General features: G+C 54.7%; 1 protein-coding gene and 1 pseudogene across 6 annotated transcripts in view; both read right to left on the reverse strand.

Moving 5' to 3' along the window:
- Positions 1–3,619: 3,619 nt before the first annotated feature.
- Positions 3,620–25,249, reverse strand: part of PEMT (phosphatidylethanolamine N-methyltransferase) — a 79,878-nt gene continuing 58,248 nt past the window's right edge. For 4 of the 6 annotated variants that reach the window (XM_037163247.2, XM_037163245.2, XM_037163244.2 and 1 more), the window contains exons 3-8: positions 23,200–23,289; positions 21,843–21,958; positions 9,123–9,268; positions 7,100–7,211; positions 4,174–4,248; positions 3,620–3,906 (exon numbers count right to left, since the gene is read on the reverse strand). In XM_037163247.2, the coding sequence (XP_037019142.2) occupies positions 3,849–3,906; positions 4,174–4,248; positions 7,100–7,211; positions 9,123–9,268; positions 21,843–21,958; positions 23,200–23,289 (597 nt within the window). In that variant the 3' untranslated portion in view covers positions 3,620–3,848. The remainder of the gene's footprint in view (positions 3,907–4,173; positions 4,249–7,099; positions 7,212–9,122; positions 9,269–21,842; positions 21,959–23,199; positions 23,290–25,249) is intronic. The other 2 variants (XM_037163248.2, XM_037163243.2) reach the window with 2 other exon arrangements.
- On the reverse strand, positions 21,984–23,194 carry LOC119062257 (peptidyl-prolyl cis-trans isomerase A-like; annotated as a pseudogene).

Genomic DNA, 25,249 nt, shown 5'->3' on the forward strand with positions numbered 1-25,249 from the left:
AACAGCAGCTCCCAGGCAGCCACACCTCCGCAGCCTCCAGTCCGAGAGCCGCTTTAGGGAACAGAGGCCAGAGGGCAGCAGGGTCAAGACACTGACCCCAGCTCACCCCAGGGAGACCTGGCGGGCTGTTCCCTTCTGGGCATGTTGCACTGCCACACAGGCACTAGGTTGTAAGGCTTGTTCTACCAGGCGAGCTGGGTCCGTTGAGCCTGATGAAGGCCCCAAAACCTGTGCGCCCCTCTTTGCAAGAGCGGCCAGGACCCTTGCTCCTCAGGAAGTGGACAGAGGTGACACTTAGCCTGGGCTGCCTCATTTCTTTTTTTTTTTTTAAGGAATATCTCTTGATTTAAAAAGTAATACGGTGTTAAAACATTCAGATTCAGAAAGGAACGGAGTGAAAGGATTGGAAGCAAGAGCCCCCCCCCCCACCCCATGGGAGTAAGGCTCACCCTGGGGAGGCACTCAACCCCACGCACCGACGGCCCCTCAAAGCTGCCCACCACCCAGCTCTGTCCACTGAACTCGCTTTTCTGTTCTTACAGGGTGGCCTCTGCACCTGCACCAAGCTCCACCCAGGTGACTGAGTCCCAGTGTGTCTTCAACAGGTGAGCACCCCTCCTCCGCCCCCTGGTCAGCTGGGCAGAGACAAGCAGACATTCCTTATAACCACCAGCCTGTGGGCCTGGCTCCTGGCTCCTGCTTCTCTGCACTCCCATCTGCTGTGTCCTTCCAGCCACAGGATTATTTTTCTGTTGTCCAGGTTTGTAATAGTTACAAATGAATTTGTTTCCTGTGTTTGGCAAACAGCATTTTTAAGGCCGAACCTGCCTGTAAATATCATGACTTGGCAGTGTAGCAGTTTCCCTGCTGGGAGTGGGGTGGAGCTTCTAAAAATATCTGAAATGTTGGGGATGGGTTGGGGTGGACAGCTGGGCCCCAAGGCAGGAATGTCTGCCACAGCCTGATCCCGTGGCACAGAGGCTTTAGAAGGTTCCTGAAAGCTGAGTGTGAAGGGAGTCAGGCAGGTCCCCTCCTGGGGTCAAAGCGTGTGGGAACTTCTGACGAGCACCTGAATGTCCTTGCAGCATCACGCCAGTCGGAGCAGCTCCCTGCATGGACAGCCCTGGCCCTGCCTGTCCTGTCACCCAGGCCACAGCCACTGCCTGGAGGAGAGGAAAGGGGCACATACCAACGAAACACACACCTGCCAAGAGGACCCCAGTTTGTCACCAGAGGCTAGCAGCCATTGTCCACAGAGGCCTGCTGCAGAAGCCACTCTCAGGGAAGCCACAGTATGGGCTGCCCCTCTGCTGTGCTGTGTTCCACTCCTGCAGCCCAGTCCCCACCCCCAACAGAGGGACTGAGGGAGACCTTCCACAGGCAGGCGGAGCTGTGCAGCTGTGCCCTCTTCGGCACCTTTACTGACCAGACCAGATCATGTCAACCAATTGTAAGAGTGCACTTGGGACCAGTGAAACCATGTGAATTTGGAGCCCTCGTTTGAACAAGGGTGGGAACTTTCTCTGTACAAGCCACGCCCCATCTCAGTGGGGCGCACTTCCAGCTTCTCCCGAAGACAGTTTCCCTGGTTTGTTGTTTTACTACATTAGGTTTCTCCCCTCCCCCCACCCCACTGGGACCTCCCACAGGCACTGGATTGATGTCAGGGGCCTTTTGTTGACACAGCAGGTCTGGCTTTCCCTCTGACAGGCTACTTATATCAGTCTGGCCATCTCCTCCTGGCCCTGAGCTCTGTTCCTCACAGCAGAGCCAGGTCAGGCCACAGCTCTGGCCCCAAGTGGACCCCTGGAGCTCACGGGCTTGCACTGAGTGGGGCGTGGCCCAGGCCCTCGGGGGGCCAGTGCGTCCTCAGAAGCTGTGTGCGCTGAGGCGAGGCCTTGGAGAAGTGTGCTCCCTGTTCCTCGGGGCGTGCAGACGGGCAGGGGTCGAAGCATTAGATGTAGCTTGTGCCTCTCAGGCTGAGACATGAACCACGGAGAAAGCCTGGAGGAATTCCAAAGGTGACAGCCAGCACTGCCTGAGCACCCGCTGTATACACAAGAAGGCATGACTACGGTGATCATTGTACAGGTGAGAGACTGAGGCCCAGGGCCTATGCTGCGTGCATAGGTAAAGCCCAGCTTGAATGGGAAAAAGGCTGAGGCTGTGTCCTTGGTGGAGCCGCCCTGTCCACAGGGCTGTGGTCAGGCTCAGCAAACAGGCCCAAACGGTCACACAACCTGCTCCCTGAGGCAACATGAGGCCCAAAGAGGGAGGGCCAAGAGAAAAGCAGCAGAAACTGGAGATGCCAAGTTCAGCCAGGGGCGCAGCGCTAAGCAGGGAAGTGCCCTGGCCCTGTTGGGGGATTGATAGCTCTTTGTGTAGGGAGTGACTCACTGTTTTAGAAATACAGCACAGCAATTAGGGGACCTTTTACAACCCAGGTGTTTAACAGCCCAGTGATTTGCCTTGTTTCTTCTAGCTTATCGACTACATACCAGAGATAATGAAACACTCTGCTTTCTGCTTCTGTAAATTGTCTCCTAATTTGGTCTGAAGGACAGGCCTCCTCCCCATCCCCCGCCCCCGCTCTATAAAATAACTGCTTTCCCTTTGCTCAAGGCCCAGAATTTGGAAACTGACTCCTCTGGGTCTGCACGTAAAATAAACTTCCACTCCGTACACCGAAAGCGGCTGAGTTGTTTTCTGTAACAGCCCCATGCAGCAAGCCCTCCCTGAGAGGAAGAGGGGGGGTGGGCTCAGGGCGGCGCAGACCTGGGTTCCGGTTCACGTGCTGTCACTCACTTGTGTGTCCCCTCAGATGAGCCACCCAGCCTCTCTGAGCCTCTCATCCTCTGCTACCAAAATGGGGTGACCCAGTCACTGCAGTCCTCACATCACAAAGCCAGTGCAGGGTGGGCCAGAGTCGGTATAGGCCAGGTGTCCGTGGTCCGGCCCCTTCCCTGACAGACTCAGCTCAAATGTCACCTCCTCAGAAAGGCCCAGCCCCTGACCACCATATCAACTATGGGCTCCCACTTCCACCAGGAACATTCATGTCACTTTTAAAATTTTCAGCATGGCCCTGGTCAGGCAGCTCAGTTGGTTAGAGCATCGTCCCAATATGCCAAGGTTGTGAGTTTGATACTGGTCAGGGCACCTACATGAATCAACCAACGAGTGCATTAAATAAATGAAACAATAAATCAATGTTTCTCTCTCTCTCTGAAAAAATAACATAAATGAATTAAATAAACACAACTACATGTAAAATTTAAAATTTTTTCAGCATATTTTTTACTCTTTGGTCATTTATTTTCCCTGGATGCCAGCTCACAGGGGCTGGAAGCCCCTTGGCACACAGGGCTGCTGGGCTGCTAGCCAGAGTGATGAGATGCCTACCCCCAGGCTGGGCTCCCTCCCTGAAGGAAAGGTACAGAGGAAGGAATGCTAGGTCAGGGTCGAGGCAGGCCCCTGCTGTTACCCCTCCAGCCACACAGAGACAGCGGGACCACCTCAAGGAGGGGTAGGGCTGCGCCAGCCTGGCCTGGAGCCCGGGGTAACAGCAGCTCCAGGAAATTGCTTCCCACCTGGACAGACAGAGATCCAGACAGGAAGCTGGGGTAGGGGGACCTTTATTGGTGAGTTAAAACATGGAGGGGGCAGCAGGGCAAGGGCTCAGTGGCTACCCAGCAGCATGTCCATGGCCCCCAAGGCAGCAATTCCCAAGGCACTGGGGTGGCCCTGGCCAAGCAGGCACTGAGCAGTGGCTGGGCACTACGCCCTCCTGGACTAGGCATGTGGGTGGAAGGTCGGGCCAGGAGGAGCAGACCCTTGGTATGGCCCAGTCAGCTCCTCTTGTCAGGCTGGGAGGCTTTCTGCCGGTAGATCTCAGCGGTGAAGGGCCTGCAGGGGCAGGGGAGGCTCTGGTCAGCTGATCTGAGGTGTGGTACTGACACTCCTAGGCCCTGCCCCCCTGGGGCATGGACAGAGTGACGGTCTTTCTGGGCCCCTGCCCCCATTGTACCTATTCTGAGCTTCCTATCTGCCCTTTGCCAGTGGCCGGGCATCGCCTGGCTGACCCAACCTGTCCTGGTCCTGGGAACCAGCTAGCTAGCCACGGTGACGTCAGACAGCAACCCTAGCCCCAGGCCCACGATGGCACCTACTCACCCCTCATACAGGATGGCGACCACATAGGTGAGGGCCACGACCGCCGTCAGCAGCAGGCCAGCAGGGCTGGCGTGCCTAGGGAGAGGACAAGCCTAGTAGGTGGGCAGGCCTGGCCCTGGGCCTCCTGCCTGTCAAGTTGAGTCCTGTGCCTCATGAGCTGAGCAGGGTGACCAGGGCGACGCCCGCCGTCTGGGGTCTGACCAGTGGACCAGCGCCCTGCCTGCCTGGGCTGCCTCGGGCAGTGCCCCTTTGGTCAAGTTTCCAGCCCCCAGCCAGGAGCTCAGCGGGTCACAGGAGCAAATCAGGGATTGAAGGAACGACTGTCCTCTCAGCATCGCCCAAGTGGTCAAGTGCATCCTGTTCTGAATGGGTGGGTGTTCCAGGAGATAGAAGATGCTACTGCTGCCCACCAGCAATGATACTCTGTTTTCAGGAAATGGGACCGAGCCTCCCAAGGCGAAGCACAGTGTCCCCAGGGCCCATTATGGGTGCTGGTGATGGCCATGTGCCAGAGCCCTATGAGCCTGCTGTTGGACTGTCCCCATCTTCTCTGTAGTTCTCTGGGTCCCAGGGACTCTGCAGGGGCTGGGCCACCACTCTAGATAGCCAGGGGGGAGAGAGAAAGAAAGGGCAGTGGGGAGCATGGCCGGTTGGCTCTGTATCCCCAGCACTGCCTCCTTCACGAGGGGGTCCCAGGCAGACGGCCCCAGGACCATGGCGGGAGGACACTCTTCCCTGCTGCCTAGGACCTCACGCTGTCTTTCTGTCAGGCAGTCCCAGGAAGGCTGAGCATGCCTGACGCTGCCCCTTCTGCCCTGTGGCTCAACTGTCACCAGCAGAGGCTGAGGCTGAACTGAGACAAAGGTTGCCCTCCTGGAGCTTCGTCCCTGGGCCCAGCATGCTTCACCAGAGCAAGCACAGCCTCCAGGGAGGAGGTGGGCAACAGGCTAGACCTCACCTCCCCCAACCCGGGGCCAGCCTGCAGGTGGGGCTCAGGTGCTGGCTCCATGGCAACAGGGTCCCTAAGATGGATGATCTGGGCAGCCTAGTTAACTAGGGGTCCTGGAAACCAGGAAGGAGCATGGTACCTGCCGCCAACTTCAGCCAGGCCCTGGTCAGGCTCACACTGGACCCCAGAATGTGAGCCACACCAGCTTCTTGTTTCCGTTATATCTATGTCCAGTGTTCTCACCTCCCAGTGCGGCCATGCCCTTGTCTAATACCCTGGTAGTTCTGTGTGGAAGTGGCCATCCAAGTGCAGATGAGGAGACAGGGCCCAGAACAACCCACAGGCTAAATCCCAGCTCTGGCGCTAAGCCTGGGGACGTGGCAGCACTGGTCCTGGCAGCCAGGCTGTGAGCCTGGGGCCTGGGGGCTGTGTGAGGCCCCGGCCTCGCCTGGTGGCCTGGGAGTCCTGTGCCCAGGCCTCCCAGGGCTCATACACTCCAGGTGCTCGGACACTGGGAAGTCCTACCTACAGGGCCCCAGAAGGGAGACAGATAGGCTACAAAAGTCCTGGAAGCGGCACTGCCAAGGCAGTGTCCGGAAGCCCCTTTAATGGTTTATCTCTGATGAGCTGTCAGGTGGAGGATGAATGGAGGATTCCCTCCCCTAGCACAGCTGAGGCCCGGCCACCTGGCTGTGTGCTGATGTCCTCTTTGAGGGGCCTGCAGGTACTGACAGCCCTAGGGCGGGGTGCTGGTGGGGGGCAGTGACCTCTTACTCCAGGATACAGGCTTTGGCTGGGCACAGAGATGGCCCATGTATGGGCTCTGTCCTTGGAGGGCCCCATCTGAGCATGGATGAGGCACCCATAGTTGGGGGGGGGGTCGGGGAGGGAGTCCCAGAGGAGAGGACAACTCAGACTGAGCTTGAAAGGACAGACGAGGGGTGGAAGTGGGAAGGAACAGCCTGCGTGCTGGTAGGGAGGGCCCATCCTTTCAGTCCCGGTGGGAGGTGCTCTGTGGAACAGCAGGCAAGCCTGGGGCCCCCAAAAGCCCATCTTCCACATCTGGGCAAGAGGGCCCAGGGCTGCCCAGTCTAGAAGTGGAGCTGGGGTATACGTGGGGCGGGTCCCAGCCAAGCCCACAAGCCCTCCTGTACTGCTCCTCACTCAAAGCCCAGTGCTCTCGGATCCCAGGGTGGGAGCGGGGTGTAGGCCGGAATATCAGTCCTGACTTTCTACCATTTGAGATCCATTCCTTTGTGTTCTGTAACCTTCCTGGCCTCTGGGAACACCTGTGACCTCCTAGGCAGGTGGTAGCATACTCTCCACAAGCAAGAAATGCTCTGGAGGGGCACACTCTGAAGCCGGAGCCTTCAGCACTCCCTGAGCTGTCTTCCCTGGCCTGGTGGAGGCTGGAGCAGGGCTGCTCACCAGGCAGCGCTGAGTCTTGCAGCCTGCAGGCTCCCGAGGACACCGGCACTCTGTGCTGCTGCGGGGTGAGGAGCTCTGCAACCCAGGCTCGTGCACGGATGCAGGCCCTGCCAGTGCCGGGGCCCCTGAGGTCTGCATCAGTCCTGGGAGCTGCTGCCGCCCACCCCGGTGCCCTAGCACAGGGGCCCACAGGCCAAGATGGCGTGTACTTCTTTACTGGTTAAAAGAGAATCAAAAGAACAATATTTTGTGACACCTGAAAATCGTATGAGACTCAAATGTCAGCGAGTGCAATGACGCCCAGTCACACAGGCTCATTCAGAGTCCTCGGGCACAGACCCCTTCTCCTGCCTTGGGTCCACGAGCCTCACTCTCTGACCCTGTGAGGGACAGTCTGCCGACCCCTGTTCTAGGTGTTGTTTGTTTGCACAAAGGCGTTATCCCAGTGGACACAGCTGGCTGGTGCCCTCGGCTGCACAAGGGCTGTGAGGCTGCTGTCTTCCTGGTGGGGCCGGCCCGCGGGCGGACGGCAGGAGGCCCACTACTCACACCATGGCCCAGCCCAGGTAGTTGGCTGTGCTGCCCCAGTACATGGGGTTGTCCAGGACGCTAAACGGGAACGTGGTCACTCTGGACTCCTTGAGGATCCCGAAGTAATCACCTGTGGACAAAGCAGGGCAGGTCGAAGGGTTACATCCTGGCCACACCATCCCTCAGTGAGGGCTTGGCCTTGCGGGGCCTGCCCTCCAGGAGGCTCCAGGCCGTGGGGGAGCAGATCTACCGGCACACAAGCCAGGGACCCCCATGGGGCAGGCCTGCTCAGGCCACAGGCACACAGATCCCTGGGAGGGCAGCAGCCCCTGTGGCTGAGGGGCTGAGGCAGGTACAGTGGGCCCCACTGCCCTGGAACCAGAGGCTCCTCTCCCCAGAAATCCCTTGGACCTTCATCCAAAGAAGAAGTAGGACAGCCACAGGTGGGAGGAATCTGCAGGAGCTGCGTCACCTACCCATTGTCTGGGGACAAAGAGCTCGGCCCAGGAAGAGCTGGGGCGGCTTTCTCTCTAGGAGGCTGGTGGGCCTGAAGGTGGTGGCACAGAAACCTGCTTGGGGCTGATGCCCAGCAGGGAGGTGGCTGCCTGACCCACATGCAGCACAGCAGCCCTCCAAGATTTAGGCCAGTCCTTCCGGGGCTGCAGTGGTCAGTGCTCAGGCTCCTTCCCTCACCCCCACCACCCTGACTCATCCCTCCCACTGAGCCTCACCAAGTGGCTCTGACTACACACCGCTGCCACACTGCCCTGGGTGGTGGGGGGCTATGCCAGCCCCTTCCTGGCTCTGCATCCACCCTGTAGCAGTGCCTGAGCGCTGGGGCGCTGTGCACACCTGGTCTCCAGAGGACGAAGCCACCCTCCTGCCAGCCTGGCCACGCTCACACCATGATCACTGCTCCTCCCTGGCCCTCTCTCACCCCCTGCCCTTGCCCCTTCCTCCCTGGGAGTGGAGTCAGTCCCTGCATGGCCTTTGGGGACCCAAGTGACGTGGCCTCGCCCAACCTCGAGGCAGCCCCCACTGGCCCTGTATACCAGCCCACCTGCCTGCCCCTCCGGCACGCTGTCCGCAGCCCTCCCTGAGTTCGAGTTTGCTCCTGGACCTGTCCTTTCCACCAGGCCACCGGCCAGAGCCAGGTGCTCTCAACGTCCCTTCTCCCCAGGTTCCCTGCTGTGCCCCCTTCCAGCCCCAGCCTCCCCGTGGTGCCTACTTGAACACTAGGCACTGCACCAGCACCAGCACCAGCACCAGCCCGGGCCCTGCGCCAGGGCTGAGAGGAGAGCCTCTTTCCCCAATGGTACCACGTGCCCCTGGGGGGCCCAGGGGCCCCCGCTGTGGCCTGTAGTGCCAGGCCCAGAGCCCCACAGATAACGTGGCGAAGAGGTACCCGGACAAGCTAGGCACCAGATGCCACTCAGGCACTGAGGAAAACTGAGGCAGGGATGAGACGGGGAGGGACCCAGACCCTGAACCCAGGCCCCTGACCCAGCCCATCAGGCAGCCAGGCACCTGCCTGTGCCACCTGCTTGCTGGGAAGAGCTCCCCCTTGAGCAGCGGCCGCCTCCTGTTTTCCTTTCTTGTCCCAGGGTCACCCTTGGCCCTGCAACCATCCCCTGTGGCCTTCCTTCCTGGGCTTCCACGTTGCTGGAAGTCACTGATGTCATGAGGATTTCCAGCCAGGCCTGAACTGAGCCCCCAGCCCGAAGGAGCCTGACAGCTGTGGGCTGAGAAGGGATGGTGTCCCCCTGCCCCTCCCCTACTCTAGTCCTGCTCCAGCCTTGGCTCATGGTCCAGACACAGCAGACAGACACGCTGCCTGGCCTGGCAGCCAAGCAGCAGGATGAGATGTGAGAGCCCTACTTCCTAAGCTGACTGGGGATAAGCTGAGGGGTGAAAGAGTGAAGGTGCCCTAAACCCCATGCAGCTGTCACAGATGGGGGGGGTAGTCAGACACCCTGCTCTTTCCCAGACCCTGAACAGGTCAGCTCTAGCCCCTCTCCAACCCCGGCTCTTGGGGTCTTACCTAGGAAGGTCCCGGTGAAGCCCAGTGCAAAGAAGCTGGAGAGCACCAGCACGCTGCCAACCCCCAGGAGCAGCAGGCCCGTCAGGTGGGCCACAGGGCTGTCCAGGCTGTCCATCCTGGGCTGGCTCAGCATGGCCTGTGTGAAGCTGCAGAGAGGGGACATGGGGATATGGGGCAACTGCTCTGAAGAGGAGGCTGCCACTCCTGCCAACCCCTGTCCCCCAAGCTGCACCCCAGAGGAGCCAGTCCAAGGGCCTCCAACTCAGTGCCTGTCAGGGCCAGACAGGTGACGAAGTGGCTGCAGGGGAGTGGGGTGCCAGGGGAGCACCGGCTCGCCCAGACAGCCATCCTAGGCACCAATGCCCTGCTGCCCTGAGGGAATGGCGTGAATGGGGCCCAGGCCTGCCAGGTTTTTGGTTTTCCAAGAGAAGTCAGAAATCCTGACTTGTATATGAAGTATCCTGATTAAAAACAAACGAAAATAGGCAATTAATGAAAAGTGTTTTGGATTCTGTGCGTGTCAGTAGGCCAGATGCAGCCCAAAGACCACCAGTTTGCAAACTCTGACCCTGTCCAGCTAGCCACTGGTACTGTGGAGGAAAGTGAACCTCAGAAAGTCAGACGCATGCCCCAGGTTGTGCCCCAGGCCACCCTGGTGTCCACGGGCCCCCATATCTGGCATGCATCCCACATGGTCCTGGTGCCCCACTCCCCTGGTGGACTCAGTGCCCTGAAGCCTTGGGCAAGCTCTGCCCCTGCCCCGGCCTCCTCGGGTCCTGTGCAGGACCGGCCACATCCCAGGAGGCGCCTCGGAGACCCCGTCTGAGTCTTCCACACCTGAAGAGCTCCCAGCTATTCCCTTCGGGGCCAAGCCATGCAAGGCCTGTTAAAAGGCAAGTGGGTTGACCAAAAGGGGTGACTATACTTGTGGGTTTTGAAATTCAGGTTTTCCTATTGGCTCCTGAGGACTAGAAGGCCTGGTACAGCGAGGACCAAGGGACTGGGCTCACAGTAATGCATAGAAGCAGGACTCAGGGACTGCCTCTGTAGGGAGGGACTCTCTCCAAAGAAAGGATGTGTGTGGGAGCAAGTGCCACACGCATTTATTTCCCACCCCCGTGACTCTAAGAAACAAGATATGCCTCATGAGGGACAACTACCTGCGCTTACTTTGTACCATGCAGGGCAAAGCTGCCCTAGCAGGGCAGCTCGCTATCCACTCACCCACCCATCCTTCCATCCATTAGTCTGTCCTGTGTCTGTCCATCCATCTATCATCTATCCACCCATCCATCCATCCATCCATCCATCCATCCATCCACGTATCTTCCACCCATCCACCCGTCCATCCTCCATCACCATAAGGTACCTGTCTGCCAGGCTCTTGCAAGCAGCACAGACTCATCACCTTCACTCACCCTGCTTGTAAACTCGCACCAACATAACACTATCCTTATGCTAAGCCAAGAGCTGCCTTCCTGGAACTTTCATCTAGCAGCTATCAGCTTAGAAAACACAGGCTGCTTCTCCTTCCCCTGAGCATCCCCTGGCACACTCCGGGCAGAGTGGGTCATAGTACACAGTCACCAAGAGCAGAAAAAACAGCAACCCCTGCCCTTCCCTCCTACCCCCCCAGAGTGGAGAGAGTCTGTGAACAGCCAACAGAGGCTGGCACAGTGACCCACCAAATGGAAGCACCCCTGTGTCAGGGTGCACCTGGCCACTGGTCACCCTGTCCACACCCCCAGCTCTCTCCCCCCACTGCGCTCCCTCCTGCTGCTGCGCTCAGGGTCATCCTACAGCTGCAGGCCAGGACTCTTGGGTTGGCTCAGGGTCACATATGCCCGGTGCTATGCCCGGTCACCACGCCATGCCCCACTCCTCCAGGCCCTCACCTGATCTTCTGGTGAACCTGAGCCAGGCACCCCACCACCCTGCCAACCCAGCAGTTAAGGCCATTGTGGAGCAGGGGGTGTGGAGAAGGTGTGGGCCCTGGCAAGGCTGGCTGCCCTATTCGGGGCTGGCTCACCTGCAGGTCCGCTTCCTGGCCCAGTGCCAACAGCAGAACAGATGAAAGGGGGGCTCTCACTCCACCATGACGCACCTGAAGCAGCCCATTCAGGGGACAGCTCCCACCCAGGGAACGGCTCCACAGGAAAAACCATCAGGCTGGGAGCAGTAGAGACCCCCGACAAAGGGCAGACCTAGGGCCGGTGGTGGGGGTGCAGGCAGCCCTGAAGCAGCCGTACGGCTGCCCAAGACTAGACCCAGGGCCTTTCTTGGTCCACCTGCAGCTCTGTTCCATCCTGTGCCATAGGAACAGAGGGTCCTGGAGAGCACCTCCCCGGGCTCCCTCAGTGCCTGGGAGTCCAGCTCCCCACTGAGCACCCCTGGTACTCACCTGGCTTCTCAACAGAGACGCTGGGCCAGGCCCCTCCCAGCTCCAGCCAGGTGCCCTTGCACACATGGCTGTGTGCTCTGTGGCAGGTTTAAAGAGGTGGCATGGCTGGCCCCTGTCTAGTGACCCATGAGGTTCCAGCCCCTCCATTAAGTCAGGAAAGCACAGTCCATCCCCCACAGAAAATTAACTAAGGAACAAGTGGCTCTGAGGGCCACACACTCTAGAACAGAAGAGTCACAAATAGGTAATTTCCTTTAGAAATATTCTACACTAAGGGTGGGAGTGGAGAAACTCCTTTGTCTGTCTCCAGTTCTATTTGTAAAACTTAAATTGAGCTTTCGGGCACCCATGTGACTTCAGGCTGTCCACACCTTGCTACCCTGAAGTCCTGGAACCTGGGTGGAGGCAGGTAGGGGGCCATGGCCCGCTGTGTTCTGGCAGCACACCAGGCACCTGGCTCAGCCTCTGGTTCCAGCCTCCTTCCAGATCCCTCCTCTAACCAAGGCCCTTCCTGCGAGGGAGGCAAACCCCTGGGTTCCCCCGTGGCCTGCGAACCCGCTTGGCCCCCGCTCGGCCCAGAACCCAGGACTCACAGGACGCCCCACTTGAGTGAGAGTTGGCCGCCAACACCAGGCACATCCCAACCCACACAGGGCAAGGTCAGGGCATTTCAGGGGTGTGAGGAAGGTCCCCACCCCAGTCAGTGGACTCAAGTTAACTTGGGGGGGCCCCAATGGCTTTCACTGAGAGAAGAGGTCAGAGAGAGAAATCAGAGACGCCCCTGCCCACACTGCCCGGAGGAAGCCTGCGGCCATGCTGGGAGGGGCGCGTTGCCCGGCAACAGGCAGACTCTAAAAGCTGAGCCCTTCCATTCTAAATGAAAGTTTTGCTGGATAGAGCAATCTTGGATGAAGGTCTTTGGATTTCATGACTTGGAATACTTCTTTCCAGCCCCTTCTTGCCTGTAGGGTCTCTTTTGAGAAATCCACTGACAGTCTGATGGGAACTCCTTTGTAGGTGACTGTCCCCTTAGCTCTTGCTGCTTCTAGAATTCTCTCCTTCATTTTAATTTTGGCTAATGTAATTATGATGTGCCTTGGTGTGTTCCTTCTTGGGTCCAACTTCTTTGGTACTCTCAAAGTGCTTCTCAGATAAGATCAAATTCAAGGAGTTCATCATCACCAAGCCCTTATTATATGAAATGTTAAAGGGACTTATATAAGAAAAAGAAGTTAAAGAAACATGAACAGTGAAAGGACAGCAAACTCACAGTTATTAACAACCACACCTAAAACAAAAGCAAACTAAAAGGACAGCTAGATCAGGAGTGGAAACATAGAAATGAAGATCTCAAGGAGGGTTAGCAACAGGGGAGTGGGAGAAGGAGAAGGGGGGAGAAGGTACAGAAAATAAGTAGCATAGACAGTAGATAGAAAATAGATGGGGGTCAAGAATAGCATGGGAAATATAGAATCTAAAGAACTTGAGACACATGGACATAAACTAAAGGGGGGTAATAGTGGGGACGGGAGGGTAGGGTGGAGGGGAATAAAAGGGGGGAATAGAACAACTGTAACAGCATAATCAATAAAAAAATTTTTAAATAAATAAATAAAAGCTGAGCCCTGCCTACACTGGTGAGGCACTGGGAGGCCTTGGGAGAACACTGTGCCCTCACTCCTTTGGGACTACACCCTGTGAACAGTGTTGCCAGGCCCTGGTGAAGCAATGATTGGCACACAGGGGGCCACTGGGAGGAGAGCCACACATGCTGACGTAGCACTGGTCTGATCAGTCCATTCACAGTGTGCACATGCCCCCAAGCCCTGGCGCACAGAGTGGGGAGGGAGGTCTGTCCCCACCCCAGCCACACCCCCGATCCTGCTGAATGGGGCCCCCCTCCCCTGAACCTGCAGGCCCATTTGCACACGGCCCAGTGTGGTTCTGAGGCAGACGCACACAGCCTCACCGGGGCTCCCAGTACCCTGCACACCGTTGTGAAACACCCGAGACTGCCATCCTATCCTGGCGCTGTGAGGAGAGTGCAGTGCCAGTCCTGCTGAGCCCAGGCCTGCCTGGCTGTGCGCAAGGAGCCCCCCAACAGGCTCGATGTTAGGTGATGGCCCCAGGCTGCCAGCTCCAGCCGAGGCAGGCTGTGCATAGGGTGTGCCCCGCCTGTCAGGTCCCCCCCACTTAGCCTTTGGTAAGTGTCTCACCCAGACAGAGCAGGCGGGTCTGTGATAATGGCCCCCAGAAAGAGAGCCAGTTCACCCTGCAGGCCCTGGAGGACGGCCTCAGGCTGCCTGGCCCTACCCTTTGGTTCCTGTTAGCAACCACCAGGCCCTGACCCCATGCTGGGCAGGCCTGCTGCCCAGAGCTCTTGGATGGCTCTCTTCTGAGCCCTGAAGGCTTCTGCCCCTCCCCGCATACAGCACTCGCTCAGCTTACAGAAAGCACAGACACGCTGCAATTGTCCAGAACAGGCAAACCCACAGGGATTGAAAGCAGATTAGTATTTTCCAAGGGCTAGGGGAGGGGGCAGAGCAGGTACAGGTGACTCCTTTATGGGTTAGGAGTTTCTATTTGAGGCAAAAAGTTCTGGAACTAGACAAAAGTGGCTGCACAACATTGTGAGTGTATTGAACGCCACTGAACTATGTAGTTTAAAATAGTAGTTCTGTTATGTGTCTTTTCCTGCAAAATAACAAAACATACATTTAGGAATCAAATGAAGTGATGTGTGTGAAAGCACACTGAGAAAATGGTGGGGGAGGGATTACAGGCAGGAGCTAGTGTTGGCAGGGCTCTCGGGAGCCTGTCCCCGAAGCCCCGCCCACCTGTCCAACACCCCTGGTGAGGAGAGAGAAGAAACCACTGCCACCAGTGAGTGCAGCCCAGCCGGGGAGCAGGCCTGGGGCTCCTGCTCCTGGCCACAGACGGGAGGCCAGGGCTCAGAAGGGCTGCTCAGTAGCATGCTCAAGGTCAAGCCCTTTCAGGAGCAGAGCTGAGACTGACCCAGGGCATCTGCCCCTTCCTCAGGCTGCTCTGACACACATTCCAGATACTGGCTACCAGATGTACCTGGATGCCCGATGGCAGCAACAGAACCTTCCTTTCCTGGAGAGCTCGGGCTGGCAACCCACAGCCCGTGGCCCACTATACTCACTTCTGTGCCGTCACCAGCATAGTGAAGGCCGTGTGGCCCCACGGCGCCCAAAAGACTTACTAGTAGAAGATTTTCCAGAAAAAGTTTGCTGATAGCTGGTGGACATAACCCAAATTATGGGTTTGATTGAGTTAGTTGAGGGTTCACAAACTTTTTCAGGCATGTAGTAAACATTTTAGGCTCTACAGGTAAAGGATATCATACTTATATAACTATCTCAAATGTAGCCAAGCATGAGACAACCTGATTAAAAAGCAGACAAAGGACTTGAACAGAACAACAAGCACATGAAAAGATGCTCAACAGCACTGATTAGGGAAATGCAAATCAAAGCCACAGTGTGATACCCACCCTCTCGACTCTTTGGGATGGCTATGTTTAAAAAGAACACTAATAATGAAAACTGTTCAGGATACAGAGACATTAGATCCCTTGGGCACTATGGGTAGGAATGTAAAAGGGTGCAGCTGCTGTGGAGAATGTTATGGAAGACCCTCAAAGAATTAAGCAGAGAACCACCAAGTGGCCCAGGAATCCCATTTCTGGGTGTACACCCCCAAGAACCAAAAGCAGGGAGGCGCACAGATCCTCACACACTACTCGCATCAGCCGAAAGTTGGAAACAGTCCGTGTCTGGGCGGGTACATGGGTGAGCACAGTGTGGCTCCACACATACAGGGGAAATTATTCAGCCTTGAAAAGGAGGTGAAATCTATTCTAATAATTTTTTCAAAGTGCTTTTATTTTATTTGAGCAGTTGTACTGTAACATAACTGGCACGGAGTGGTGGGTGAGTGCAGGCACACAGTGACGATCGATGCACGTGTGAGCTGTGACACAGTCACTCAGCACAGTCATGTCACAGCCACCCTCAAGTTCACAAGGCAGCATTGTTACCTACGGTCACCAGGCTGCGCATGAGATCGCTGAATTTACTCCTCTTGTACCTGGGAGTTTGTGCCCCTGCCCCCACCCTGGTGATCACCACTCGACGGTTTCTATGGCTGTGGTTTTTTAGATCCCATGTGGAAGTGGAAGCACATGATATTTGTCCTCCTGTGACTGGCTTATTTCATTGAGCATGAGGTCCTTAAGGTTCATCCACGTCGCCAGTGAAGGAAGGATCATGAAGGAAAGAAACTCTGACATGTGCTAGCACACGATGGACCGTGAGGATGCTGTGCTGAGTAAGACAGGCCAGGCACAAAAAGGCAAATACTGAGTGGTTCCACTTACGGGTCTCAAAAAGTCACACTCACAGAAACGAAGGGCAGAGTGACGGTTGCCAGGGCTACAGGGAGCAAACACGGAGCTAGTGTTTAATGGGGACCGAGCCTCATTTTGGGAAGGTGAAAAGGTTCTGGAGATGGGTGGTGGTGATGTCTGCAAACAGTGTGAACGTGCTCAATGCCACTGGATTATACACATGCAGATGGTTAGTTAACGCAGTAATGTCTTACCTTATGTATATCCCACCACAATACAAAATGTAAGATAACAAAGGGAAATGTGTGGTCCAGGCAGAGGGATGGAGAGTGGGAGCATCCTCTAGCACCAATCCTATTAAGTGGACCATATTTAACATGAAAGCTGGTACCAGTAAGGACAGGAGGACACCTGCAGCAGAAAGAGTGCCCACCACACATCCCTGCCCACTTCACCCAAAGCCTGAAGGTCCTCAGCACCTTGAAGCTGAGCACCTGCCACCAGAAGACCAAGTAAGGGCCGGGCCTAGAGCCCCCTGCTTCTCCTGCCAGTCAGCTGGGGAATTCAGAGCTGGGAGGCTGTAGCAGGCAGGAGAGAAGCAGGCCTATCTGGGCCAGGGACCCCTCCCCAGAACCCCAGACAGCCATTTCCTCAGGGAGAGCAAGATGGGAGGGAGAGGTAGACACTTTTGTCAGCTGGCACTGAAGTCACAGCTGGGGCAAGGTCTGGGGAAAGAAGGGCAGGGCAAGGAGTGAACCTTCTGTTCATATGTCCTGAGCATGTGCCAGTTTTTTTTAACTTTTATTTTTTAAATAATTTTTCAATTAGTTAACATACATTATTATATGAGTTTCAGGTGTATACCCCAGTGATTAGGCATGATATAACTAAGTAATCATCCTGATAAATCTCATACCCACCTGACACCATGCAGTTATTGCACTGTTACTGACTGGATTCCCTGTGCTGTAACTTACATCCCTGTGACTGTTCTGTAACCACCAATCTGCGCTTCTCGATCCCTTCACCTTTGTCACCCAGTGCCCCACCCCCACTCCTGCCATCTGGCAACCTTCAGAACGTTCTCTGTATCCGTGAGTCTGTTTCTGTTCTGCTTGATCATTTATTTTTGGGGGATTTTTAGATTCCATTGTTGTTAGATATGTATTTTTGCCATTTTATTGTTCATATTTTTGATATATCTATTTTTCTTCTTCTTAAAGAAGACCCTTTAATATTTCATATAATACTGGTTTGGTGGTGATGAACTCTAGTTTTTGCTTGTCTGGGAAGCACTTTATCTGCCCTTCGATCCTGAATGATAGTGTGGCTTGGTAGAGTAATCTTGGTTGTATGTCCTTGATTTTCATCACTTTGAATATTTCTTACAAGTATCTTCTGGTCCGAAATGTTCCTGTTGAGAAACCAACTGACAGTCTTATGGGAGCTCCCTTATAGGTAACTAACTGTTTTGTCTTGTTGCTTTTAAGAATCCCTCTCTGTCTCTAACCTTTTGCATTTTAATTATGCTGTGTCTTGGAGTGGGCCTCTTTGGGTTCATCTTGCTGGGACTCTCTGTGCTTCCTGGACTTGTGTGTCTATTTCCTTCACCAAGTTGGGAAAGCTTTCTGTCATTATTTTTTCAAATGCTTTTAATCTCTTGTTCTCTCTTCTCCTTCTGGCATCCCCATGATGTGAGTGTTGGTACACCTGAAGTTGTCTCAGAGACTCCTTATACTATCCCCATTTGGGGGGGTTCTTTTTTTTTTTCTCCTCTGAATGGTGTTCCTTATATTAAAAAATTGCTGATTTGATTCTAGGCTTCATCCACCCTACTGTTGATACCCTGTAAATATTCTTCATTTCATTTCAGTTAGTGTATCCTTCATTTCTGACTGGTCCTTTTTTTATGCTGTTGATGTTCTATGTTCACTGAGCATCCTTATAACCAGTGTTTTGAATTCTGCATCTAGTAGATTGCTTTTGTTTCTATTTTGTTTAATTCTTTTTCTGGAGTTTTGTTCAGTCCTTTAACATGTTTCTTTGTCTCATTTTGGCTGCCCACTGGGTATGTTTTTATGTATTAGTAGATCTGCTACATCTCCCAGGCTTGGTAGTGTGGCCTAATGTACTAGGTGTCCAGGAGGGTCCAGTGGCACAGCCTCCTGATCACCCAGGCTGGGCACTTAAGGTATGCATCACCCCCGCCCCCTGTATGGGGTGTGTACATCCTCCTGTTGTAGTAGAGCTTTGATTGCTGTTGGCAGGTAAATGGGGGAAATTTACCCCTAGGCTAAACGGCTGCAAGGACTGGCTGTAACCACTGTGGAAGATCAGCTCAGCAGGGGCTCATGCTACAGAATAGGAATTACTTCAGCAGCACTCTGGTGCCTGCTGTGTTTGCCCCTTGATTGTGTCACTTGTGGGGGTAGCTGGGCAGTGCTTCGATATGGTCAGAGGCTTTCTACTGGTTGTGCTAACACTGGGTCCTCTTGGGAGGTGCAGGCCAAGGTTGGCCCTGTGTTCTGCCTGGTGCCATCCAGCATGAGCTATAAAGTGATCTGAAGATGACTACCACCTGTGTGGGCTTGGAGCTGCTCAGGTAAAACCAAGCTGTGAGCCAAGGCTGGCTACTGCTAGTGCCAGGCCTGGGGCCACTTGGTGAGAGGTATGGGGCTCACTGAGGCCAGATGCTTCTTGTTTGAGACATTTTAGGAAAATCAGGAATATGAGCCACGACAGGCCTTTCATGTGGAAAAGCCACTGGAAACAGCTTGAGTGGGTCCATAAGCCAGGTGGGGCTGGGTCTCAGGATCACCAGAGTGGGGCAAACAGTGCGAGCCAGGTTGATGGAGTCTCTGATATGGTGCCTGCCTGCTGGCTCTGTGTGGGAGGGCTCATCAGAGAAGCAGTGGCCCCTGTCAGGAATTCTGTCTGGGAGAAAGTTGTTCCCCCAGCTCTCGCCCTGATGCCAGACAGTCCAGATCCTTCCCACATGTCTTTGGTGCCTTCTGAGCTGCTGCCCCGTGTTAGAACCCAGAGGGAGTGAATCTGAGTAAGTTCATGTGCAGGCCCTTTTAAGAGGAACTGCCTGGAACTCCAGAAGCCCTCCACCTCAGCCTCAACTATTGGTTTTTACAGCCAGAAAAGTTAGGGCAACTTCTCTTCTTAGCATTGGAACCCTGGGCTGGGGGGCCTATTGTATGGCTGGGACCCCTTGCTCCTCAGGGGGGACACGTGCCGCTGAGCTCTCTCCCGATTTTTGTCTGCCACACTTGGGTGTGGGACCAGCCCTTTCCACCCCTTCTATCAGTCTTGATGTGACTGCTTCTTCAATTCCCTAGTTGTAGGGCTTCCATTTGGCTTGATTTCCGACAGTTCTGAATGATGGTTGTTCTGTAGTTTAGTTGTAATTTTGATGTGGGTGAGGAGGTGAGTACCAGATTTACCTACACCATCATCTTGACTGGAAGCCTCGCCAGTTTTTAGAGATCACGTTGAAGTCTTCCAGCCACGTCATGACCTCTCTCCACGGTCATGGGTCAGCTGGGCTCCCAGTGCAGGCCCAGTCCACTCTGAACTTATCCTGAGTACTCACTGATCACTGCTGAGGCAGGGTCAGTGTTCCACTCTGAGGATAATGTGGCTCACGAGACACATGCAGTCGTGACCCTCCTCGAGCTTACTGTCCACTGAAACAGACAAAGGCCTGGGCAAGGGAACTGTGGGCTTCTTCCACACAGGAGATAGTCAGTGGGACTCCCTGGGGGGGGGGGGCGCCATGGATGCTGAGAGTAAATGCAGCAGGGCAAGCCAGATCCAAGAGCTGTGGGAGGGAGGGCTGGGGCCGAGGCCCTGCTGTGGGAATGCAGGGAGATGACCAGAGCTGAATTAGCTAGGCCATGGATGATCTGCATGTTATTTTTACTGCAGCAGGAAGCCAGGAGCCAGGGGTCAGGCAGAGATGACTCAGTTTGATTCTCACTCTGACAAGATTTCCACCAGGCTGTGCAGAGGAAGGCCACTGCTCACAGTCTAGAGACGAGAGGGCAAAGGGGGCTGACCCCAGGCTGTGCTGCTGGACTGCACAGGGAGACAGCAGTGCTAGGGAGGACAGGTAGTAAACTAAGGCAGGGAAGAGGGGCAGATGCGTCTCACCCACTGACTCAGCGGTCCTGAGCCAGGTCCAATAAGATTGCCGGGCGTTCTGAACAACACAAGCAGGGACAGTGCAGGAGGCAGGGGAGTTGAGACTCTGTGCTGGGAAAGGGAGCCTCTGGAGAAGTTTCACCGAGACAAAGGGCCTTTACTAACCGAGAAGGAAACTCTTTATGGCTGTACATTATTCCCAAGGTTTAGAAGGGGAAGAAGGAGGGGGAACCTAGAAGCTGTCTAAGGTATATAACCCCTCAACCTCAATAGTTGGCACACTCAATTAGCTGAGTGCCCACTTGTAGCCTCAACTCAAGCGTACAGAACAAACTTACTAACAACTTTATTTCCTCTATGCATGGGGCATTCAGACTAGCCAAAGCCTGCTTGTAGTTTTGCACCTGTGTGTTTCATAAATAAACTAGCTACCTCATTTGCACTATATGTGTTTGTCTCTTGCTTGAATCCATTTCTTGCAGGCAAGGCAGAACCAAGGAACAAGCTCGGGGCAGGAAGCAGGGGGAAACTTGGGTCTCTCCCTGGTAACATCAGGATACAATAAAAAATGCCTCCTAGGTTTTTGGCTTGTCCAAGTGGGAAGAGGGAGACTGCATTACTGAGCTAGGGAGAGGCAGGGAAACCAGAACTCAGCACCAAGACAGAGAGAAGCTTCCTGGGAAGGGCCAGGATGGTTGGTCAGGACAGCTGGGTTAGTTTCTTGGCTCAGCCACTAACCAGCCTTGGCACCCCCGTGATACATGGGCTCAAACACCCAACCCTGGACAGCTGTGGTGACTACAGGGTGCCAAAGGTAGGAGGTGGCACAGCTGTCCATGCCCGTACTCTGTGCCTCAGGACACAGACCAGCACCTCTGGACAGTCACCTGGCCCCGACTGTTAGCTCAGGCTGAGAGCTGTGGGATGCAAGTGCTGTCCTGGCTGTGCACAGGCCCTCAGGGCGCCAGGTACCCCCAGAGACAGGGCTCTCTCCAGCCTTCTACCCTCCCTGAGCCTTGCCACTCCCGTGTGCTAACCCCCATGCACCAGTGCTCTTTTTTCAAAGCACCACCCAGACAGACCGTGTTCACTCCATGAGCTAGTATACCATTGCTGTGGGTCTCACAGAACTCCAGGAGGTGCGAACTTGGCTCAGGGACAGGCCACACTGGACGTGGCCACATCTGACCACTGCTACCACTCCGCCTCTCCACAGCCTCATCCCACCCCAGAGAATCCTGTCTTACATCTGGGTGGCAGCATTTGCTCTCATGTCCCACACAGGTTATGCTTCATCATCTGGAACAAGCTTGCCTATCCTGGCCTCTGTCTTTGAAGGCAGGAAAATAACACATCCCAGGTCCTCAGGGGGACTCATTGATACCAGCCCAGGTCTGGGTGAGGCCCGCCTCTTCAGGGACACTGGCCTGCCTCCTGTCTGGAACTTACCAGAAGGCACTCCAATAGTGGCTTTGTCTACAACCTGGAAGCCAGGGATGCAAGCTTGGGGGCCATACAGGCCTCATCCTCAATGCCAGAATCCCAGGGAGGTGGTGCCATCTTTTTCTGAGGTCACAAGGACTCCTCTGCTGATAGGAGTTTGATGGCCCAGACAGGGGAAGGGATGGCAGGCTGCGGCATGGGGCCTTAGAGAGCAGAATTCCCTGTGCATTCAGACACAAGTCTCCAGAGTCTTAATGGACCCCAGCAAGCCCTGCACTGGCCACCCCTGCACCACAGTAGCCCTGGGCTCCTTCAGTGAGCTGACTGGTAGGCAGCACAGCCTGGGCAGGCTTACCAGTGTGAGCGCAGGACATTTAGGAGCAAGATGACCCCGCCCAGCATGTAGCAGGCCAGGTAGGGGGAGCCCATGGCTTGGCTCAGCTTTCGGGTTCTCTGTTCCCATCTTGCAACCTGAATGAGAAAGAGAAGAAGGCATGTGAGGTGTGCATTGAGAGAAACCTGAAGTGAGCGGGGCAGTGCTTCCAGGCCCTGAGGCTCTGAAGCTGAGGAGGGAACGGGACAGGAGGCACCTGCCCTGCGAACCCGTCGTTCGGCTCTGCAGGGATTCCCATACATCCTCAGTCCTGTCTGGGTGGACCACACTGCACCCTCTTCCAGCAGACACATCCCATGCATGTCACAGAGCAGAAAGAGACCTATCAGCGTAGGAGGTGCCCTCAGCCAGCAGAGGCACCCCTCTGAGCGAGGGCCACAGCATATAGCCCCAAAGCCTGCAGCGGACTTAGGGGCGGAGTAGGAGTGCAGGGGGGTAGAGGCTGCTGAGAAGAGATGGAAGGCTCTGCCGAAGGAGCCTGAGGACTGCCTAGCCCGGAGCCCAGGCCCAGCCCCGAGCCCTGAGCCCAGCCCGAGGGCTGCTCTTGCACACCATCCCCCTACCAGGGCAGGGCAGAGAAGGGGTGGCCCACATCCTCATGCCTGCTTCCCCAGTGCCTCCAAAGGCATAGACTTTCAAGCTTTCAATTTTTAGTTTATTTTTTATTCTTAGTTTTTAATTTCATAATCATAAACTCTGCAAAACAGCTAGACTTGGAAGGGATAAGGAAAATATGGAACCCAATGAATTACATCAAGAGCACGAAGATTATAGAACATTCTAAGTAGATGGGGGTGAAGGGCTGCTCTCCTGAGCTACAGAAGGAATGGTCTGGTAGTTAAGATAAAACACGAGTCAAAGTTAGTAGAGTTGTCCACAGTCAGTAATGGTGATCTTCTTGCTTGTCCTGCCGTTCCTGGACCCCCCGCGCTCCATGGCTGTCACAACATCGGTGCACGTTTCACGGGGCAGAAGACCACATACTTGCCAGCCGGCCACTCGGTCTTGGCAGTGCAGATGAAACACTGGGAACTGTTGGTGCTGGGTCCAGCATTTGCCATGGACAAGACGCCAGGACCTGTGTGCTTCAGGACGAAATTCTCTTCATCACACTTCTCCCCGTAGATGGACTTGTTGCCTGTGCCACTGTGGCCTGTGAAGTTACCACCCTGGCACATAAATCCCGGAAATATTCTATGAAAGCAGGAGCCTTTATAACCACATCCTTTCTCCCCATTGCTCAGAGCATGAAAGTTTTCTGCTGTCTCTGGAATTCTGTCTGTAAACAGCTTGAAGGAAACACGGCCCAAGGGCTCACCATCAGCAGCAATGTCGAAGAACACAACGGGGTCGGCCACGGCTGGGCGCGGGGAGGTCCGAGGCAGGGCAGCGGCAGTGGCGCAGGCATCTGCAAGGTGGGTCATTTTTAGTTTACTTTTTAAACTAATCACACCTAAAGCAAACCTTCAACAGCTAACAGTGAAGTGAAGTAAACAGACAGCTTTAACGAAGGCCCCTCCTGCCTTTGCTCATCTCAAACACCCCTGCTGCCAGGCACCCAGGTCACTGCACACGGGCGAATGACCAGGGAGAGACCGAGTGGATGCTAACAGGTACGTGCATGAGGACCTGGAGAGAAGACAGCTGGGAGACAAGGTAGCTGTGCTCTGTCCAGTACCCTTTTTTCTGGGTTGCCACAGGAGGCCTGGATGTGCCTCCATCATGGCTTCAGCACTGATTCTGCCAGCTGCCCGCCTGGCTTCCCCAATGCACCTCCCTTGCTCATTCAATGAGCGAGAGAGTGATTAGCACCTCCAGGTCAGCCCATAATTTGGCCCCAGAGGCAGTTCTGGTGCCTGTCCTCAGATTTCCCGGTGTGTGACGGGGGCGAGGGGGGTTCCAGGCTGAAGGTGTCCAGAAGGAGGAGTGAGGAGTGTTGGCCCTGCTGCCAAGTTCCCCAGAAGGTAAGAAAATGCTTGGTTTGTGGGCTGCCAGCAGTGGCCTCTGCTCACCCTGTGGGCAGCTCAGGATTCACTCTGAGAGGGCAGGCTAAGGGCTCCGGGGGGCACTGCAGGGCCCACAGTCGCAGACTTCATACCCTGGCCACCATGTTTTGTTTTGTTTTTTAATTTTGAAATAAAATTTCAAAGTGGTGTTTAGCTGTACAACCATTACTATGGTCTAATCCAGAACATTTCCATCACCCCACACGGAAACCCCAGGCCTGTCAGCTTTCACTCTCCAGCCCCTAATCTACTTTCTGTCTCCATGAATTAGCCTGTGCTGGAGGTTTCATATAAACAGAAGCACACAATATGTGACTTTTGACTTTGGTTTCTTTTACTTAACAGAATCTTTTTGAAGTTCATTCATGTTATAGCATGTGTCAGCACTTCATCCTTTTTTATGACTGAGTAACAGTCCATTGCATTAAAATACAAAATTTTGTTTATCCATCCAGCAGTTGACAGACACTGGGGACGTTTCCCCCTCTGAGCCATCAGAAACAGTGCTGCTGTGCCCGTGCATGTGCAGGTGCTTGCGTGGGCCTTGTTCCATTTCTCTGGGGAACGTGTCTAGGAGTGGGACTGCTGGTCACGTGGTAAGTCTATCTCTCACCTACCACAGAAATGTCAGACTATTTCCCGTTGCAGCTGCACCGTTTTATGCTCCCATCGGCAGTGTGTGTAGGCATTGAGATCTCTCCTTACCCCTGCCAACACTTGTTATTTTTCCGTTTTCAAAAAGCGCAGTTATTCTAGTGCATGTAAAGTGTCGAGTCATGGCTTGGCTTCACATTTCCCTCCTGACTAATGATGACATTGAACATCTTTTCATATACCTATTGGCTATTTGTATATCTTCTTTAAAGAAAAATCTATTTAAGTCTTTTGCCCATTTTTGAAATTTGGGCAAATTGATTATCTTTTTGTTCTTTATATATTCTGTAGGTATTTGTCAGATTTATGATTTACAATTTTTTTCTCTTATTCTGTGAGTAGTCTTTTTCGGTTCTTTTTATTGTCCTTTGATGAACAAAAATTTTTTATTTTGGTGGGCCACATTGTTTCAACCCAACTCAGCCAATCTTCCTCCAGGGCCTGCTGGTATGGGCTTGGCACCGCGGGTGAGTGTCCAGAGATGGGGAAACAGCTAGGTCTGCCTTCGGGGAGCCCGGAGTCTACCAGAACAACACATGGATCTGCATTCCCATCTGTGTCCCTATGGCACACAAACTGGCTGAACTGATCTGCATTAAATCAGGAGGGTAACTGGGTGGTGACACTGCAGGAGGGGCGGTATGGCCTGTGCAGGAGTCTCCCTGAAGGTCCCCTGAAAGATGCAGCCACCCTCCAAAAAAGCTGGGC

This window comes from Artibeus jamaicensis, unplaced genomic scaffold, assembly GCF_021234435.1.
Source record: "Artibeus jamaicensis isolate MK-2021 breed Jamaican fruit bat unplaced genomic scaffold, CSHL_Jam_final contig_419, whole genome shotgun sequence".
Classification (NCBI taxonomy): Eukaryota; Metazoa; Chordata; class Mammalia; order Chiroptera; family Phyllostomidae; genus Artibeus; species Artibeus jamaicensis.